The following is a 21,629-nucleotide window of genomic DNA, read 5'->3' as shown; positions in this document are numbered from 1 at the left end:
CTGGCATCCACCTCGACTTCTTCAGCACCTCTCTCAACCCGTCCACTATTTTATGTCAGTGTGCTCATTTGACATGCAGTTCTGAAGGAACTATTTGCACCAACTAAATATTAATGCCATTGCCCCCCATACAAACTCTATACACGCTGCCCATTGATAGCAGAGGAAGAAAATAGATTGGTTTCAGGTTGAAACTCTGTAACCTTGATACCTTATCCACTCAAGCCAAATTCTGTAACCTTGACACCTTATTCTGCTTCAAGCTAAGTTGCACATCCTCACCATCACAAAGAATGCTCCCCCCAACCTCACCACAGCCCATTTATGTGGAAATCCTCATCATTACCATCATTAAACTTGAATGTTCAAATGCCACCATGGCCAGCTTCCATTACCTTCAGCTCCTCCAAACTTTGGCTGATGGTAGGATCCAGTACTTACTCTTACTCACCTATCACCCCATTTCTTGCTGTTCTACATTGTTTCCCAGAACGGCCACTGCCTCAGGTTTAAAATTTATATCTTGTATTCAAGTTCCCCCATGGTCTTACAACTCACCATCCCCACAACACTTCACTCTTGTGCCTCCGGGGATCCTGTTTGCAACTATCAAAGGCAGTTTCAGCTGACTACCCCTCAAGCTCCAAACTACCTCCTAAATCTATTTTGCCTTCCTCTTAACTGGTCAAATTCTTTCCTAAATCACACCTCTTTGACCAAGATTTTAAAATCAGCCCTAAAATCCCCTCCTTTGACATTGCCAATTTTTGCCTGATGTTTTGCTGAAGTGCCTCAAGACATTTTTCATAGCAGCAAAGACACTATGTAAATGGCAGTTGTTGAAATTCATCACAAGTCAATTTCTTTGTACAAAATTATGTTCAGACTTTTTTGTAGATGTGCAAGGGAAAATGTAAGAAAAACATAAGAAAAATCTAATTTTAGATAGTGTTGCAAACTTGTAAATAAATGTTGTATATTATAGATTGAAAGGTACAGCAGAGTTAAAATACATTATATTTTATTCACAATATTTGTAGGTCACTCAAATTTTATTTAAACTTTATATTAATTCGTTAATAATGCCAGAGAGTTATTTATTCAACCTTCTGAATCAAGACATCGTTCAAACTTCATTGATAACTGGTATGTGTCATAACATCGAATTCGTGGCTTGTACGTGCCTGCAAAGATAAATAGTTTGCATTGGAGATGAATAATATTTATTCATTCTCAAAAAGGAGGTGCTACAATATAACCCAACAAAAACAGATTTATCTTCCTCTTTAAAGAAAGTTTTCAGTACTTGATGAGATTATTTGTAACTTTCAACTAATATTCAAAACTGAAATCCAAAGGATAAATTATATGTTTACAATTAGAAACTCACTTGTACAAAGAGAGATGTTTGTAACAAACAAGATCAATCCTTAAGATGCCTCCTTTCTGGGCAGAGAAGCTCAAGTGTCACCTGTTTCCCCTCACAACTCACGGCATTTTGAGCTTTGATTAAGTCAAGAGGTTAATCAACAAGGACTTCTTACTGACTACTGTTAATTAAGTTGCTGTGCAGATGATTTTTAAATTTAATCCCGGTAATTGATTTAATTATTTCACATGGAATGAAAGGAAGAGTGATGGGTTGTAGTGTTTGTTTTATCACCCTTTTCGAAAAGGAGCACCATGACTGCTCGTTCCCAATTTATTGGTACTATTCCGGTGTCCAATGTCTCATGGTGATGATAGTCAGCACCAGAGATCTCCTCCTTAGTTTTTCCTCGATTCCAAGTTAAATGCAATATTCCAAGAGAACTTGTTTGTTTAATTATGATACTTTGCACCAAAGTAGGATTTCTAATAGTTGCTGCATAAAACATTCAGTTAAATAACTGTACAAAATAATAGAACACAAGTGTCAGCCACTTTATCTTATTGGGAGATAATGTGAGAAGCTAATCCAGCCTACAATTCCCATAGTGGTTTAAATAGGTATACTATACCTAAAATATTTTTATAGACCAAGTTGAAAGATGACAAAACAATTTAGCACATGGGAAATAAAACATTCATGCAAATAAAGTAAACAAAATCATTTAGCTTACCAGTCGCAATGATATATTGGCCATCTCTTGAAACTTTAATGGTGCTACTAACTGTAGGCATCTCAAAGTCCTGGATAAGCTCAATTCTTCGACGTATATCTAGAAATAAATAAAAATATTGGGTTTTTTTTGATCCCAGACATAACCAGCTAATACCCTGCACTGCTCGTTTACTAGCTGGGCATTACATCATATAATACACAATTTATTATTCTGCTGCAACTCAGTCCTCTAACAACTGCATGGTCTAACTTCTATAAACAAGCACATCGAGGCCAGTAGGAGAATAATTTCTGTAAATTTGCAGTTTCTTGCAGCTCTTTATAAAGGTTGGGTGAAAGACCTAGGGTAGGACTGACTTGATTTTCCAAAGATAATTCTAACATGCCTCTTGCTAAGAACAGATAAATTATGCTCAAATTGTTGAAAGCATTAAAACAAAAGCCCAAAAGTACTTGAGCTCAACTGCACCATGCACGCAACTCCTACGTAGAAGTGTGGTCGTTTTTCAGGCCAGAGAGCAGTTTTACAGTTAACTAGATTAAAAGTAAAACAAATAATTCCTCCCTAGTAAATTTGGTATTTTCTTTATTAAAAAATATTTATTCAAGGCTTTTTACATCGATACATAAACAGAAACCCCAAGCCCCCAACCATAGATACCCGACACGCCTCGCCTTCCAAATTTCCCTCCCTTATCCCCCCACCCCCGCTGACCCCTCAATTCACCTTGATGAAATCAATGAACAGTTTCCTCCGCTGACCCTCGCAAAGTGAACTTGACCTTTTTCAAACCCATACCCCCACATTTGGCAGCACAGAGTCCCGTCAACATAAGATCCATCTCCAGGTTGTCAGGGAGGCAAAGGCCAATACATCGGCCTCGCTCCCACCTGGACTCCCAGATCTTCTGACACTCCGAATATCGCCACTACACAAATGAGGATGCGTTCACCCTCTGCAGGGCCTCTTTCCACGTCCCACCTCGCCACGCAACTCCTTCTCCCTTTTAAGCTTAATCTCCTCCACTGGAGCACGCCCTCCCCCTCCATCAACTCACTGTAGATATCCAACACCCTCCCCAATATCATCATCCGACAATAACTTGTCCTGCAACAGCTCCGGGAAGGACGGCACTTTTCTTCGCACAAAATCCCTCACCTGCAGGTACCTAAACCAATACTCTTTTGGCAAAATACATCTCCTCCAATCCCTCCAGTCCTGCAAACGTATCCTCTATAAACAACCCCATTAGGTACTCTTATCCCCACCTGCTGACACCCCTGGAACCTCGCATCTAACCTCACCGGCACAAACCTGATTATCAAATATCGGAGGCCACAACGACATGCCCTCTAACCCAAAATGTTGCCCACACTGACTCCACACCCGCAATGCCAAAACCACCATTGGACTCACGGAGTACCTGCCTGGCAAGAACGGAAGGGGCACCAACAAGTGCTCTCAAACGCGTCCCCCTATACAACACCACCTCCATCCACCCCCATACTGACCCCATCTTCACCGCCCAGTATAAATGGGATTTTCATCTGAGGCACCTTCTACAAGAAGTGGATTAACACACAAAACAGGATTGTTGACAGCTTGAAATGCATTGTGTGGTGCTAATTCAAGCAGGGAAGGGTGGAATGTTCACGTGCATGCTCCTCTGTGTCAGGCATATACCACATGCCACATTGGTCAAGGACCCATAATCATACAGAATAGACATCACGTCCATTGCATTTGGGGGCCTATTCCAGAAATTAGTTAGCAGCATACTCTTGCATGCATTGCGTGTCTTGTGGTTATAACCCTAATGTAGAGCTGTCAGCCCAATGGTCTTTATGAATACTGCAGTTTCCACTACAAAGGTAGGTGAAAAAACACAAAACAGAGACAGAAGGAGCTCTTCAGTCACATGGGCAGCTGCTCGCTTCTCCAATGACCAATTGCTATCCTCTTCCTGATCAGTATACTGCTTTGTGGAACACCCCCAGCATGCCGTTCACATCCTTATTACCTTTTCGGAGTTCCAAAGTCAGGGCTCAGAGTGTGGACAGGGGCGAACCCCTAATCCAGCTCCTTGCCTGCTCCAAAAACCAATTCAAATTCAAATTGAATCCAATTCATGGTCCCCATGAGACATACCAGATCTGAGCCCAAAGGCAGAGCAGATACTACATTTGATCTTAGCCAAGAGAACCAGTTTTTCATGCTCCTTTTACTCCAAAATTTTGGTGCCGTGGGTCATGTTAATCACTGCATTTAAGCCTGAAGTAGAGGACAAAACAATTCTAGACTTTAGGTGTATTTTGAAATTAAATAACCAATATACAGTGGACACAAAAGAACAAGTTTTATGGTAAAACCAAATCAAACATTGAATCGATTCTGAAACTTCAGTGGAGGCTGCAATTGGAACAGTGTACAATTTTGCACTCTACGTTCTAGCAAAGACATGACAATTGAGGGTACAATGGCATTCCATTACAATGTTGCTGCCACAACTTAGAAATAGGAAGAGGACTTGAAAAATTGACTTACAGTGGAGATTATTGGGGAATTTAAGAGTATTTAAGAGTATAAAAGGAAAGGAATTGAGCAGATAGAAACAAACTAATTCTGTGATTGAGGGATCTGGAACAATACATAGTTACAAATAAATTAATTGCAAGATCAAGAGAAGCTTTTCCTTTATTTAAAGGGTCATTAGTCACTGAGGCATAGACGTCAACGTTGGGAAACGGGTTAGATAGGAGAAGGGAAATAAAGGGATATGGGAGCAGAGTGGAAAATGGGCGACAGCTAGCATGGAGGAATACAACCGAACATGGGCTGGCTGAGCCAAACAGGATCTTTACAAATTATAATTTCTATACAATATTAGGGGTATATTCATGACAAGGCATATTGATGTAGAACAATGTATATCGGCACATTCCTGATTATAATAATGTTACAATACATTCATCTGAAGCATTGTATGAAGTTAAATAAACTATGTATGATTGTATGTTATCACTTGTCAGCCAGTATTGAATTTCCTAAACCATAGGGCGGCATGGTGGCACAGTAGTTAGCGCTGCTGCCTCACAGTCAGGGTCCCAGGTTAAATTTTGGCGTTTGTTGATGGTCTGTGTGGAGTTTGCACTTTCTCCCCCTGTCTGTGTGGGTTTCCTCCCACAGTCCAAAGATGTGCAGGTTGGGTGGATTGGCCACGGTAAATTGCCCTTTAAGTGTCCAAAAGGTTAGGTGGGGTTGCTGGGATAGGGTGGAGATGTGGGCTTAAGTAGGATGCTCTTTCCAAGGGCAGGTGCAGACTCAGTGGGCCAAATGGCCTCCTTCTGCACTGTAGGGATGCTATGATTCCCCATCCCTTCTCTCAGGATTCAAAAGTAATTCCGAATAATGTAGAAATGGTACACAGCTAGACTTCTTGATCAAACGTAGCAATAAACACCACCCTCGGATCATCGTCAGTTTTTGCATCCAACCGCAACTGATTAACTTAGGAGAAATTTTACTACTTGATCTGGTTTGGTGTGACCGCATCTAAAATGTTACATTTATTTTAATCTTGGCTTATAATATTGAAGTACAGAGAGCACTTACAAGGTTGTTTTCTTAATCTAAAGGGCTGAGTTATTAGAAAAGATTGTCTGTCCTGCCACTTCATTGTCAGGATATTTGTCTAGCGATATATCTTTTGAAGATCTTCACAGGCAGAAAAGAACATTATTCGTTCAGGCATGGGATCATAGGAAAGTTTAAATGTAACTTGGAGCTAGAGTGCCTTGCCACTCAGTTATCTCCAGATTATACTTTTGAGCTACACTTTCAGGCCCATCTTTCCCCCACCCTCATATTACAATTTATTGTCACAAGTAGGCTTCAATGAAGTTACTGTGAAAAGCCCCTAGTCGCCACATTCCGGCGCCTGTTCGGGGAGGCTGGTACGGGAATTGAACCCGCGCTGCTGCCTTGCTCTGCATTACAAGCCAGCTGTTTAGCCCAGTGTGCTAAACCAGCCTCCTCCCATCCTGTGGAACATCCCAATGCCCTACTCTGCCCGCAGTAAATTACCAGAATCTGTGTAAAAGCAAAACACTGTGGACGCTGAAAATCTGAAATAAAAACAGAAAACGTTGTATAAACTCAGCAGGTCTGGCAGCATCTGTGGAGAAATAAACATTTAATTCTGTTTCTTTCTCCACAGATGATGTCAGACCTGCTGCGTTTATCCTGCATTTTCTGCGGAAGAAACGTGCATGAGCGAGAATAAAAATAAATTTAGCAAGTTAGTGGCAAGCTAGTTATGTTGCGTCAGTCTTAATTGAACCAATTCTTCTTAGACACCAGGGAAGGCCTGGTAAACACCAGAATTAACTCCCAAGTTCCGTACGATTTGCAACTAATTTACCATAACAGATTTCCTAATGCATACATATACCAATCTTGCTTCTACAAGACTAACAGCTTGCAGGTGTTTCTTTAACATTCCAGATTCTCCAAGGTGCTGTGCAAAGGAAATAACAAGAAGAATGCGCTTCCAAAATGTCTCACGATACTTAAAAAAATTCTACATTTGTACATATTTGTTGCTATGAAGCTGAGTTATCAACTCATAATTGTGTCAACTGATTCACAACTATAAAATTCCGATATCAGCATTTAAATCAGAATCACACATGTAAACTTATACTCAAATCCCATCTGCCCAATGATGCTTTTGCATTCCTTTAATTCAGCTTCTCCAGTTCTTCATCCTGTGCTACAGCATAAATGCTCCTCGCCCACCATTTTACTTCAGTTTCCTAAATTGTTCAAAGCTCTACTACTTAATGATCAAAAATAAATCAAAATCTTCTAAATTTATAAGGACGGACAGACTGAACATGGGATTTTAAAAGTCTTACTTGTGTACACCTTAATCCAACTATACCCTGCCCACTATCTACCATTTTCATTTGAAGGCAATACATATTCTGACTTCTCCATATTCAATATTACAAATGATCAACAAATTACTTCCACATATGCACACACTTCCTGTCAAGTAATAATTATTCCCTGTCAGATTTATCATGATCACAATTACATTTATCTGTTCAGTTTACTTACTTGCTGCCAAGACCTCTATGATGCAAGTTCCAACTTAAAGCTCCACAATCAAATGGCCTTCTGCACTCCTTCAGCAACTGACCTCAGGATAAATATATGTGAACACTTTCCCCAAAGGCAGTACTTGAGCAGTGGCCTTAAAGTGACAGGCTGGTTAAAGAACAGTCTGATCTTTGTAACTGAATATCAGGACCCCAGACTCTTATGGCAATATATATATATATATTTTTTAAATTTAGAATGCCCAATTCGTTTTTTTCCAATTAAGGGCAATTTAGCATGGCCAATCCACCTACTCTGTACATCTTTGGGTTGTGGGAGTGAAACCCAAGCAAACACGGGGAGAATGTGCAAACTCCACACGGACAGTGACCCAGAGCCGGGATCGAACCTGGGACATCAAATCCCAGACCCGGGACCTCGGCGATGTGAGGCTGCAGTGCTAACCATTTCACCATCATGTTGCCCGTGATCTCAATATCTATAAGCAATTGGCATGGAAGCAGATTACAAACAGCCACGCAAATAGAAATAAAAAGGCAAAAACTCATATCACATTACAATTATATTTCAGTTTATTATGGTAAAACATTCTGGTGGAACTTTGCACTCACCGACATCATTCTTCTGTAAACTTCTCTTTTTTCTATCTGAAAGCCACTATAATTAAAATAAAAATACAAATAGTTACAGTTCAGACAAAAGCTATTTGGAGTTCTGGAGTTATGAAATGAAAATCGCTTACTGTCACAAGTAGGCTTCAATGAAGTTACTGCGAAAAGCTCCTAGTCGCCACATTCCGGCACCTGTTCGGGGAGGCTGATACGGGAATCGAACCATGCTGCTGGCCTGCCTTGGTCTGCTTTCAAAGCCAGAGATTCAGCCCTGTGCTAAACAGCCCCTATATGACTATATAATATTTTTTGTAGAATGATTCAGAGAGCAAAATTATTTAAAAAATTAACTACTGAAACCTAAATTAATGATCCTGAAATATAGGGCTCAAGATTGTAGCTAACTGTAAAGGCTTAGAAGAAGCATCCCATACCAAATGGCTCAACAAAATATTATCTTTGCATGACTGGAGGCCAGTGTCCAGTGGTGTACCACAGAGATCAGTGCTCGGTCCGTTGTTGTTCGTGATATATGAAGATTGGCAGGGTAGTTAATAGTGAGAAAGTCTTAAGTTGCAGGGAGATATAGAAGGGTTAGTCAGATGGGCATATCAGTGGTAGATGGAATTTAACCCTGAAAAGTGTGAGGTGATGCACTTCGGAAGGAGTAACAAGACAAGGGAGTACTCAATGAATAGCAGGACACTAGGAAGCTCAGAGAACAAAGAATATTACAGCACAGGAACAGGCCCTTCGGCCCTCCCAGCCTGCACCGTTCCAGATCCTTTATCTAAACCTGTCGCCTATTTTCCAAGGATCTACTTCTCTGTGTTCCCCGCCTGTTCATATATCTGTCCAGATGCATCTTAAATGATGCTATCGTGCCCGCCTCTACCACCTCCGCTGGCAAAGAATCGTGGTATTTTGGGGTGCTTATCCACAGATCCCTAAAGGCAGCAGGATATGTTAATAGGGTTCAGTTGTAGGGAGACTATGTCGGAGCTGTCCCAAACTTTGATGAGGCCATAGCTGTGAGTGCTTTGTGTGCAGTTCTGTTTGCCTCACTATAGGAGATTACTATAGTGATTGCACTGGAGAGGGTGCAGAGGAGATTCACCAGGATACTGCTTGGGGTGGAGCATTTGAACTACTGAGGGTAGGTTCAGAGATGACCGAGGGGGATATATGATTGATGTGTATAAGATTATGAGAGGCAGACTTCTGGTGGCGGCCATGGAGCGAGTGGTTGCACACAGGGCGGCTCCTACCCGAAGGTGCTTGTTTCGGTCTTTCTCACCCGTGGTTTGGGTAGATTCGGCCAAGAGTGAAGTGGAGAATGTAGGGGAAGGTGTTCTCCCCTGGATGGGCATGTTTGCAGGCTAACAGACCCGGCTAAAAACACTAAGAACCTGGTGAAATTGTTGGAGGAGGCTCGTGGCGCAGTTCCAATTACGAAGATAGCAGAGGCGGAAGGGTCGTTGGCAGCTGGAAAGCTGCAGATGGAGCAAAGTGATTGGCTATATTAAAGAGGGGCTTTGGCAGAAAAGGAAGGAGATGCAGAGCGACTGGTCGAAGATGATTGAGGGGGCAGTGGCACCTCTTCGCCAGACTGTGGAGCAGGTGCAAAAGTACCTCAAGTCACGAGGATGTTGGTCAGGTTGGTGGAGAAGGTACTGGACAAGGCCCCAGAGGTCCTTGAGGGAGTTCTTTTGACATTTGTTTTTTGCAAGTGTAGTATTGTTGGGCTTTCCGGGTTGTATAGCGGGGGGGGGGAGGAGGAGAGAGAAGAGAGAGAGAAAGGCATGATCAGGATATTGAACCTGATGATCAGCCATGATCAAAATGAATGACGGAGCAGGCTCTAAGGGCCGAATGGCCTCCTCCTGCTTCTACTTTCTATGTATGAAGTAAACAATAATCCTTTCAAACTTTGCCATATTTATTTCGTGAAGTTCTTAACTTTTCACTGGCGCGCACAATATATCTGGGGCATGGCATGTGGTTCAGATAGACATGTCAGGTGATTTCCAAGTTGCAGGGAACTAAGAAACGAAGAAACATTTTTTGCTGGAATAAAAAATTGAGGGAATGGTGTGGGAGATAGTACACATTAGTACAAACCAGGAGGTAGAAACTTACAAATTCTTCAACCTGTATAGCGTGGTGATTACGTTGGAGAGTATATGAAAAGTAGTTATTGAGATAAAAATCTGTAAAAGAAACAGGTCAATGCCAGTTGAGAAAGCGGATTAACGGTTACAGAGAATTTGTAGATCTTCAGTGGAAATCTATGATTTAGTAGGCTTGGAGGGAAAATTGTAAAAACGCTTGATGATGGACACACACTTCTGATTTTGTTCGACACATTTAAAAGAGACATTTGAAGGAGACAGACAATGGATTTTCTTCCTAAACCAGAAGGTGCCAAGGCTAATTCTAGTTTTGCTGTTGCCACTCTTGTTGAAATCAAATAAGTCAGTCATCAAACCAGAGACCTCAGATGCTATATAAATAAACTGACTAAGCCTTCAGGGTAGCACCGTAGAGCAGTTTAACTCGATGTTGATTCTTCTTTTTGCCCTAAAATAAAACACCAGGACATAATGCACTTTCTGACACAGGGGCAGAGTCAGAGAAGTAGAAAAATTGGGACATATTTTAAGAGACAAACCTCGCGGCTGCAGGCCAGTTGGACAAGTGTGAATTAATTAAGAAAAGCACAGATTTGTTAAAAAGGAAAATAATGTTCAACTAACTAGAGTTTTTTGAAAAGGTTGATGAGGGCAATGCGATTGATGCAGTATGCAGACATCCAAAAGGCATTGATAAAGTGCCACATAATAAGTTTGTCTGCTAAATTCAAGACCATCGGATTAAAAGCTAAGTGACAAAACAGTAGAGGATGGTGGTTGCTTTTCAGACGAGTGAAAGTATTAAACAGTGGGGTTCCTCAGGGGACATATTAGAACCATTGCTTTCCTTCTTATTTATTAATGACCTATACCCTGGTGCAGAGGGCAAAAACTTCAAAACATCCTGACGACAAGGCTTAGAGGCGACTGACACAAAAAGGCAGGTGGAAAGACCAGCCATGTGGCTAGTGCAATATAATGCACTATAATGAAGGAATATAATGCAATATAATGAAGGAAATTGTGAAGTGATACATGGTGGGAATAAAGTAGTAAAATAACAAGTTTGGAAAATAAAACAAAGGGTACAATTCTAAAAATGGGTGCAAGAATAGGCAGATATGGGGGCATATGCACATAGATTATTGAAGGTGGGGTGGCAGGGCAGGTTGAGGTTGTGATTTAAAAAGCTTACAAGATCCAGAACTCCATAAATAGAAGTAGTGCATAAAAGCAAGCAAGCTATGAAGAAACTTTAGAGAGGGTGCAAAGATATTTATGAGAATGGCTGCAGGGTTGAAGAAATGAGTTCTGTGGACAGACTGGAACATAGAACATAGAACGATACAGCGCAGTACAGGCCCTTCGGCCCTCGATGTTGCACCGACATGGAAAAAAAAACTAAAGGCCATCTAACCTACACTATGCCCTTATCATCCATATGCTTATCCAATAAACTTTTAAATGCCCTCAATGTTGGCGAGTTCACTACTGTTGCAGGTAGGGCATTCCACGGCCTAACCACTCTTTGCGTAAAAAACCCACCTCTGACCTATATCTATTACCTCTCAATTTAAGGCTATGTCCCCTCGTGCTAGCCACCCCCATCCGCGGGAGAAGGCTCTCGCTGTCCACCCTATCTAACCCTCTGATCATTTTGTATGCCTCTATTAAGTCACCTCTTAACCTTCTTCTCTCTAACGAAAACAACCTCAAGTCCATCAGCCTTTCCTCATAAGATTTTCCCTCTATACCAGGCAACATCCTGGTAAATCTCCTCTGCACCCGTTCCAAAGCTTCCACGTCCTTCCTATAATGAGGCGACCAGAACTGTACGCAATACTCCAAAAGCGGCCGTACTAGAGTTTTGTACAACTGCAACATAACCTCATGGCTCCGGAACTCAATCCCTCTACCAATAAAGGCCAACACACCATAGGCCTTCTTCACAACCCTATCAACCTGGGTGGCAACTTTCAGGGATCTATGTACATGGGCACCGAGATCCCTCTGCTCATCCACACTACCAAGAATTTTACCATTAGCCAAATATTCCGCATTCCTGTTATTCTTTCCAAAGTGCATCACCTCACACTTCTCCACATTAAACTCCATTTGCCACCTCTCAGCCCAGCTCTGCAGCTTATCTATGTCCCTCTGTAACCTGCAACATCCTTCCGCACTGTCTACAACTCCACCGACTTTAGTGTCGTCTGCAAATTTACTCACCCATCCTTCTGCGCCCTCCTCTAGGTCATTTATAAAAATGACAAACAGCAACGGCCCCAGAACAGATCCTTGTGGTACGCCACTCGTAACTGAACTCCATTCTGAACATTTCCCATCAACTACCACTCTCTGTCTTCTTTCAACTAGCCAATTTCTGATCCACATCTCTAAATCACCCTCAATCCCCAGCCTCCGTATTTTCTGCAATAGCCGACCGTGGGGAACCTTATCAAACGCTTTACTGAAATCCATATACACCACATCAACTGCTCTACCCTCGTCTACCTGTTCAGTCACCTTCTCAAAGAACTCGATAAGGTTTGTGAGGCATGACCTACCCTTCACAAAACCATGCTGACTATCCCTAATCATATTATTCCTATCTAGATGATTATAAATCGTATCTTTTATAATCCTCTCCAAGACCTTACCCACCACAGACGTTAGGCTCACCGGCCTATAGTTACCGGGGTTATCTCTACTCCCCTTCTTGAACAAAGGGACCACATTTGCTATCCTCCAGTCCTCTGGCACTATTCCTGTAGCCAATGATGACCTAAAAATCAAAGCCAAAGGCTCAGCAATCTCTTCCCTGGCTTCCCAGAGAATCCTAGGATAAATCCCATCCGGCCCCGGGGACTTATCTATTTTCACCTTGTCCAGAATTGCCAACACTTCTTCCCTACGCAGCTCAATGCCAGCTGGAGAAGCAGAGCTTGTTCTCTTTACAGAAAAAGGCAAGAGATTTGATAGAAATGTGTTCAAATCACAAGGGATGTAGATACAGAGATAAATTGTTCCCATTGGTGGAAGGGCCAAGAATCAAAGGACATTGATTTAAGCCAATTGGCATAAAAAAACAAGTGACAGAAGGGAAAACATTTTACACAGCAAATGGTCAAGATCTGGAATGGACACGAATGTGCTGGAGACAGATTCAACCATGGTTTTCTAAAGGAAACTGGATGAGCGTCTGAAGAGAAAACAATTCCGGGGGAGTGAGACTTACTTTTGCAGAGAGCTGGCACAGGTTCAACAAACTAAATGACCTCCTTCTGTGTAGTAGTCATTCTATGATTTGATGGATTTATCAGCTATTTAGGGACACAATGTGCAATTTGAGGGCTCTCATGCGAGGCAGAGTGTTTGAAGGGTTGGGTAGATGGGTTGTTTGAAGGTTTGCATGTATTCTCCCATGCCTCGATTGCACCTCTGCAAGATCTTGACAAAGTATTTCCATTTGCTCAGTGCCTTCCCAAAATGAGCCGTCTCCCTTTTACTCAGTCCACAAGCCAGGTTCACCCATGAGCTGGCAGGTAATTCTACCTCTCCAGGGATGCTTTAAAAGCACCCCAAAAGCATTTCTGCGGTCCTCGAGAGCCTCCTATTGAGACCAAGTTCTGAGTCGAGCCATTACTTTGACATTCTGGTGTCAGGCATATCTGGGGTTGTTCTCCTTAGAGCTGAGAAGACTGAGGGGAGACCTGTTTGAGATGTATGAAATTATGAAGGGCATAGACAGGAAAAAGATATTCCCCTTAGTAGCGAGGTCAATAACCCGGGGGCATAGATTTAAGTTAATGAGCAGTTGATTAAGAGAGAATTTGAGGAAAAACATGTTCACCTAGAGGGTGATGGGAATGTGGAACTCACTGCCACACTGGTGTGGTAGAGGAAGGGTCTCCCTCAACATTCAGATGAGCAATTGCAACTCCACAGCATACAAGGCTAAATGCTGGAAAATGGCATTAGAAAAGATAGAACCCCCTTTCCCAGCTCTGCTCTTTCACAAACATTGGATGCCAGTGCCTTGCCCAGCCCGCAGCTCGGCCGGTGTGCTTGGGGGCTGGTTGGCACCCAGGAGCCGCCATGATGACCGGTACAGAGCCTGGACGGAGCGGCCAGCGGCTCGCGACCAACACCTGCCCCTCTAACACGCGCGAGCCACTCACTCACCTCCGGCAGCGACCTGCCGTAACTCAGGTTGTAAATCTTCACGTCATTCACACTCGAGACCTGCATGGTGTCACCGGCCGCTCATTCAACATTGACTGCAATCCCGTGCACGCGCTTGGCTAGAAAGTCGTGCTATGACCCCCCGCCCGCCATTCAAGATCGGAGAGAGTTCAAAGGACAACCGGAAAAGGAATTATGCAAATACAATCGGCTTGCAAATGAGGGGGGCGTGGTCGATTATGTTAAGCGGGGCGCGCTGCGCAGCCAGTTCTGCGCACAAGGAGCGGAGCCTCCTGCCTCACCTGTAACATTTGTTTTGGTTGTATGCAAGTTCGGGTTCCTTGGGGAGGGAGAGGGAAAACAGCAAGGAAATTCAGCAACTAAAAGAGGGGCTTTCATTGCCAGCACTCGCCTTCTCAGTGATACATCAAAAGTTAGGGAGTAATTAGTAAATCGGCAATAACTTGGAACGAAATGATAAGGGAATTGCAAAATTGAGAGGCAAAGCGATTTCTTGTAAGGGCATTGCCAAGTCCAGTATTTCTGAGGTAATGTGAATGACGTTTCTTTTATTTCACAATTCATTTTTAAAATGTGATATGTAATACAGTAGTTGATTTGTTTGTGGCAGGAGGACGTAATCTGCCTGATTTTACCCTGTTTAATACTTCAGTAACGATACAATACCCGAACTCTTTATTAAGTACAAACAGAAATTATTTTAAAAATACATTAAAGTGCATAGTAGGAACAAGAATTGTGAAAGGTGAACTGATCTGGCTGCGAAGACCACAATCGTGAGTATAGAACACTATTTCACTCTCCGAAAGACATGATTGTTCATTTGATGACGGGCATAACGTACGTTTAGTGAAGTTTTCCATTTCGCAATTCGCTGTAATTAATGGTAAAAGTAATTATTTAGACATATGCAGTCTGTTAATCGTGCTACTTTACGGTGAACGGCAACTCGCCGTTAAATGTGATAATTTAACTGTTCGCATTTTGCACTGTAACTGCGATGTCCGTTTATGATATGTGTAGATCACAGTATGTGAATTGCCAAGCAGATTTCAGCATACAGTGACATGAATTGCAAACGACTCCTGTGTTGAAGAAGATACCCACGACCAAATTACCCCAATATCGATGGTATAATAATAAATCCAAGGAACTTGCGCGGAAAGATCTATTTTTTCCCCTTGATTGGTAGGCAGGATCTATTGAGATCGTTGTCTGGTCTGCTTGTTCAAGTTGAAGTCCGAACAATTAATTTAGTGTTGATATTGATACATAGATGATGGTGTTGATATTGATACATAGATGATGATGACTATGAAGTTCTTTCACTCTGCCAGACTTTCTTTAACTTTTTTTTTGGACACACAGTAGGTGCAGTGCAGCCCACAGTGCCCCGGGACAACATGAGCGAATACTGGTTAATTTCAGCCCCTGTGGACAAATCGAACCAACAAATATGGGAAAGAATGAACACCGTGACTGAAAAAGCCAGTTTATCAAATAATTATAAATTCCCGATTCCTGAACTCAAGGTAACTTTTGTTCCTTACCCCTCATGAAAACCACCTGTCTAGAAACATTTAAGTGTACAAAGTAGCAGATATATGGTGCTAGTGTAATAAGGGTACAGTTTATCAAACACTTTCAGTATTGCACGAGTTTCAAACTAGTTCATTGTATATATTATTAAAGATTACATAATCTTGAATAAGTCCAGCATGTGACTACTTTGGATGTGTTATTTCACTGCTGCCATTAGTTTATTAATAAGCAACACACCTCACAGTGCTCTCTATTTTCTCTTAGGTGGGGACATTAGATTCATTGGTTGGACTCTCAGATGAACTCGGAAAACTCGATACGTTTGTTGAGGGGTAAAACACATGTTATTTACTGTACACAAATGAGTTGAAGCCTATTTGATTAGCACACCGGTTTCCAGCTGTAAGTGTGTGTTCCTTCTTCCTGAACCGACTGAATGCAGATTTCATCCAGTTCAGGCAGCTTTGTCCAAATTGGTTTTACCATAGGGCAACAGGTCTGCAAGGCTCTAGTTTCATCCAACAGCCAAACTCAGAAACCACGCATAATTCACAAGACAAGATGACGTAAAGATGAAAACATAAACTGATGTTAAAAAAATAAATAAAGGAGCAGGCAATCTTAAAATCGAATGGCTTTTCTTGTGAAAGCAGAATGTAAACGTTTGCTTAACATGTGGTAAATCTGGCTTAAGAACATTTTTGATTTCTAACCATTTTTTGATTTCTAACCAACAAGTGTGAAATATTGTGACTCCCAAACATATTATCTAAAAAGGCGGGTTCCATGTTCAAGTGTAATTCGAGATGAATCCACACTAGTTTACAAAGAACAATACAGCACAGGAACAGGTCTTCGGCCCGACAAGCCTATACTGGTTATGATACTAACCTTGACCAAAACCCTCAGCACTTCCTGGTGCCGTATTCCTCTATACCTATCCTAACCATGTACTTGTCAAGATGCCTTTTGAACGTTGTTAATGTTTCTAAAGTTATCCTGTCAATAAATGTGCAAAGGAAAAAGAGAATTGAGGTATTTTGTCAGGCCAGAAAAGCAACTGATAGGAAAAATCCAGGTAACGTAGTGATATTGTTATGGGCCATGGTTTAGAGAACTCCAAAGTTTATCATGGAGTTCACCTGACCCACAACTTTTAATAGATTGTGGTATGGGGAGCACACAGCCCACTCTACAGGTGTGGTACAGCAGAAATGGAAAAGTATTTTTTAAAGCAAAACAATATTTATTCTATGAACCCAAGTTAACCTTTTTAAAACATACAGTGAACATCTTAGCAACCATTAATTCAAATAAAACCCCCAAAGAATACAGCACTAAGTAATCTTTTAAGCTTTCCTTTCAACATCCATAAGACTTAAAACACCTTTTACCAGAAGCACATCAGGTTAAATTCACTACTGTTATTAGTTTTAAATCACCAGGATAGATTTACAATCTTTAGATTACAGAGAGAGATTCTAATACACATTCTGGCGATGACTACAGCTATCCAGCACTGAAAACAAAACTAAAACACACCCTGCAGCGAACAGCCCAAAACAAAAGTAAAAAGCTGACAGACAGCCCAGCTTCACCCATTCTGACATCACTGCAGTAATAAACACCCATTTCTTAAAGGTATTCTCACCACAGATATTTCTATACATACCCATTTCTTAAAGGTACTCTCACATGACACCTCCCCCCCAAGAAAAAAAACCATCAACTTCAAGATGGTTTCATTTTTCACCTTTTCACCATCCTTTAAGAAATGCACACAGAAAATATACTTTATCGTTTAAAAAAACACACGCAAACAGGTATAATAATACAGTCCATTTTTTCCGTTTTTCTTCCTCCAACTGAAATCCTTCTCGATTGACAGTCTCTTTGAACAAGGAGGTCCTTGCATGATCTGTCCATTTCTCTATGCCTCGGCACTTTTCTTTAAAGTCAGATACTTTAGTTCAATCTGATCATAGAGTCCCTTGTAATTCTCCAACACATGCCTGTCCACTGGAATTTGTTATGCTTCTTGAGCAAGTCCGTCAGTGGGGCTATCATGCTACAAAAATCTTTCACCAATGTTCGAACAAATCCAACCATGCCTAGAAATCACATTATTTCCCTTTGTCTTGAGAGTATCGGAAACTACTCAATAACTGTTGGTTTCACATCCAGTGTGACCATTCCACCCTGTCCGATTGTATAGCCAAAGTGACTTGGGCTTTTCCAAATTCACTTTTGCTAGGTTTATCACCAAACCCGCCTCCTGAAGTTGATCGAATAACTCCATCAGATGTTTTAAATGTTCTTTCCATGTCTGGCTGAAAATGACCAGATTGTCGATGTATACCGAACAATTGGGTAATCCTGAAACAACTTTGTTAGTTAACCGTTGAAAAGTGGCTGGGGCGTTTTTCATGCCAAATGGCATAACTTTGAATTGGTATATACCATCTGGAGTCACAAAAGCTGAAATCTCCTTTGCCCCTTTGGATAAAGGTACCTGCCTTTAAGTACCTTTAAGTAAATCCAGTTTGGAAATAAAAGCTGATGGGACAATCCTCCAAATGTGGGATAGGATAAGAGTCCGTTCTTGTAACTGCATTAACCTTTCTTTGGTCTACACACAACCATTCGGTACCGTCTGGTTTAGGTACCGTCACTATGGGTGAGCTCCATTGGCTGCAACCCCCTTCAATTGTGCCATTTTTAAGCATACTCTCAATCTCTTTGTTAACCTGTGCCAATTTTAAAGGGTTAAGTCTATATGGATGTTGTTTGATTGGAACAGCATCTTCCACATCTACATCATGTATAGCCATATCAGTACTTCCTAAATTACCTCCACAAACTTGCCCACGTGATAGCAATTACTCTCAGGTAAGTTTTTTTTTCCTCTGGAAGGTAACTCAACAATTTATCCCAACTTTTAAGAACATCCTCATTTTCCAATTTAATTTGAGGTATGTCAAATTCACAGTCATCTGGATTTGATTCGCCACTTTGAGTTAGAATCATTAAAACCTCCTTTTTCTTAAAGGTATTCTCACTACAGATATTTATATACACACACATTTATAAACACCCATTTCTTAAAGGTACTCTCACATGACAATATATACTTAATATATATTACAAAGCCACCAATCTGTCGGACTTGATTTTTGATCTTTGATCAATGTTGACGGAGTTGATAGCATCCTTGACCTCGAGTCAGAAATTTGTGACTTTAGGCTCTTTGACCATAGCTCCAAATGTGTGGATCAACTCAGCCAACAAATTGATACACAAAGGTCCAACCACATTAAAGCAGCATGTTGCCAAACCCTCTGTGCACCAAATAAAACGGTGGTTCCCTTCCTGCTCATTTTGTACTCTTCATGGAAAACCAGATACAAAATGCTCTGCTGCAGCAGCCAGATGTCCAGCGAGACGCCCACTGACATCAGTATTCCAGCTCACTGAAAGGTACAGTCACATTTTGTTTCTCTTGCACGGGAATGCCTGAAGCAACGACTACCGACTGATGGAATCTGGAATGTTGCCATACTTTTTACAATGTAAATAACAGTCTTATCTTGGCATTATAATTTCCATATTTTATCGTCAATGGAAGTACAGTAGCTGTTTAATTATATTTCACTTGTTGATTAATATGAACAGTTGATTAATATGAGCAGTCTTCTTTTCTAGTAATGACTATCTTGTATGTTGGTGGAAGGAAATATAGTAAAACAGACAGACAGCATGTGATTGCAACCAGAAATATAATGATCATTGTTCCACTAAAAACGGTCAGCAGTCGTACAGCAGCAGGATAGAGTTTGGAATCTGCTTTTTCTTTCATAACTGGAACAATAATTAATTATGACAGGATTAAATATTGAAATAATATTGAATATTAAATACAAAAGTTCTTTAGAACCAGACTATCACCCTTAAAGCATGCATTTACATGCAATTCAAAAATACTGGAGATCTAAGTGGATTAGTGGGTTAATAGTCCCCGAGGTCTTTTCCAACATCCAATTAGATCTTTGCTGCTTTGCATCTTAACTCCATCGACCTGCCCTAGTTCAGAAACCCTTAATATCCTTACCTAACAAAAATCTATCAGCCTCAGTTTTGAAATTTTGAATGACTTTTTGGACAGAAAATTCCAGATTTCTACTACCTTTTCTGTGAAGGAGTGCTTCCTGCCATCACCACTTTGTGACACATTGTCCTTCCTTATGCTTATGGTTGAATTTATCCAGAAAAATGGAATAGAATTCTTCTCTTTCCTCTAGCTGTATGATTCCTACGTAAAATTACATGTCCTGGTTTGAGACAATTCACACCTCTTTAACCTGTGATTATCCCTCTCTCTGGATCTGTAAAGACTTAATTATTTGCAAAGACTCGCATTCAAAGTATCGTCTTGCATCTTTGACTTTGTCTATATATATATATTTCTGTAACCTACCTCTACATTCACCTGAGAAAGGAGCAGTGTTCTGAAAGATAGTGATTTGAATCAAACCTGTTGGACTTTAACCCGGTGGTGTAAGACTTCTTACTGTGCTCACCCCAGTCCAATGCCAGCATTATATCATACATGAAATTAGTTTGAGCAGCTTCAACCAATTCCTGACATTAACTTGACTAATGTTGCACTAAACCTGGCAATTATCATTCAGAGAGATTTCAGTGTGGAAACTGAAAGCAGAGGATATCATGGCTAAAATTCTGGGTGGGAGTATGCCCAAAATCCTGACATTTGACCCTCAGCAAATTAATGCTGGGAGCAGCAATAATTGCTTTAAGGCGAGACCAAGGTGAAGTTAGGGCCAGTCAAGGAAAAGTAGTGGGAACGTGTGCATGGAGTCTGAAGATATAGGAGAGGCCCTAAATGAATACTTTTCTTCAGTGTTCACAAAGGAGAAGGCCCATGGTGTTGAGGAGGATAGTGCAATACAGGCTGGTAGGCTGGAGGAGGTAGATATTCGGAAGGAAGAGGTGTTAGAAATTGAGAAATTTAGATAAGTCCCCTGGGCCTGATGGGATATATCCTGGGATTCATTGGGAGGCGAGGGATGAGATTGCAGAGCCTTTGGCTTTGATCTTTATGTCCTCACTGTCTACAGGAATAGTGCCAGAAGACTGGAGAGAGGCGAATGCTGTCCCCTTGTTCAAGAAAGGGAATAGGTATAACCCTGGGACTTATAGGCCGGTTAGTCTCACTTCGGTCATAGGTAAATTATTGGAAAGGATCCTGGGGGATAGGATTTATGATCATTTGGAAAGATACAGCTTAATCCAGGATAGTCAGCACAGATTTGTGAGGGGTAAGTCTTGCCTCACAAGTTTGATTGTATTCTTTGAGGTGGTAACTAAGTAAGACGAAGATAGAGCAGTTGATGTTGTATATATGGATTTTAGTAAGGCATTTGATAAGGTACCCCATGGTCGGCTCATGCAGAAAGTAAGGAGGCATGGCATAGAGGGAAATTTAGCCGATTGGATCAGTAACTGGCTATCACATGGAAGACACAGGGTGGTGGTAGATGGTAAATTTTCATCCTGGAGCCCAATCACCAGCGTGTACCACAGGGATCAGTGCTGGGTCCTCTGCCATTTGTGATTTTTATCAGTGACTTGGATGATGGAGTTGAAGGTTGAGTTAGTACATTTGCTGATGACACCAAGATTGGTGGAGTAGTGGATAATGTGGAGGGCTGTTGTAGGCTGAAAAGAGACATTGATAGGATGCAGAGCTGGGCTGAAAAGTGGCAGATGGAGTTTAACCCTGATAAGTGTGAGGTGATTAATTTTGGTCGGACAAATTTGAATGCGGATTACAGAGTTAACGACAGGGTTCTGCAAATTGCGGAGGAGCAGAGAAATCTCGGAGTTCATGT

The 21,629-nt window shown here is 41.4% G+C and overlaps 2 protein-coding genes across 3 annotated transcripts in view; one reads left to right on the top strand and one right to left on the bottom strand.

The window, feature by feature from the left end:
- Positions 1-14,348, bottom strand: part of nol10 (nucleolar protein 10) — a 67,092-nt gene extending 52,744 nt beyond the window's left edge. The window contains exons 1-4 of the mRNA XM_038800258.1: positions 14,158-14,348; positions 7,841-7,886; positions 2,103-2,201; positions 1,107-1,184 (exon numbers count right to left, since the gene is read on the bottom strand). Of these exons, the coding sequence (XP_038656186.1) occupies positions 1,107-1,184; positions 2,103-2,201; positions 7,841-7,886; positions 14,158-14,223 (289 nt within the window). The 5' untranslated portion in view covers positions 14,224-14,348. The remainder of the gene's footprint in view (positions 1-1,106; positions 1,185-2,102; positions 2,202-7,840; positions 7,887-14,157) is intronic.
- A 14-nt stretch (positions 14,349-14,362) lies between these two features.
- The window catches only part of LOC119967561 (V-type proton ATPase subunit C 1-A-like), a 144,618-nt gene continuing 137,351 nt past the window's right edge, over positions 14,363-21,629 (top strand). Inside the window, exons 1-3 of one of the 2 annotated variants that reach the window (XM_038800259.1) lie at positions 14,363-14,705; positions 15,547-15,710; positions 15,985-16,052. In XM_038800259.1, coding sequence (XP_038656187.1) covers positions 15,582-15,710; positions 15,985-16,052 — 197 coding nt within the window. In that variant the 5' untranslated portion in view covers positions 14,363-14,705; positions 15,547-15,581. Of the gene's footprint in view, positions 14,706-14,760; positions 14,955-15,546; positions 15,711-15,984; positions 16,053-21,629 lie in introns of those variants that run through there. The other variant, XM_038800260.1, reaches the window with a different exon arrangement.

This window comes from Scyliorhinus canicula, chromosome 6 (assembly GCF_902713615.1).
Source record: "Scyliorhinus canicula chromosome 6, sScyCan1.1, whole genome shotgun sequence".
Classification (NCBI taxonomy): Eukaryota; Metazoa; Chordata; class Chondrichthyes; order Carcharhiniformes; family Scyliorhinidae; genus Scyliorhinus; species Scyliorhinus canicula.
This window is presented reverse-complemented; position numbering and strand designations above follow the sequence as displayed.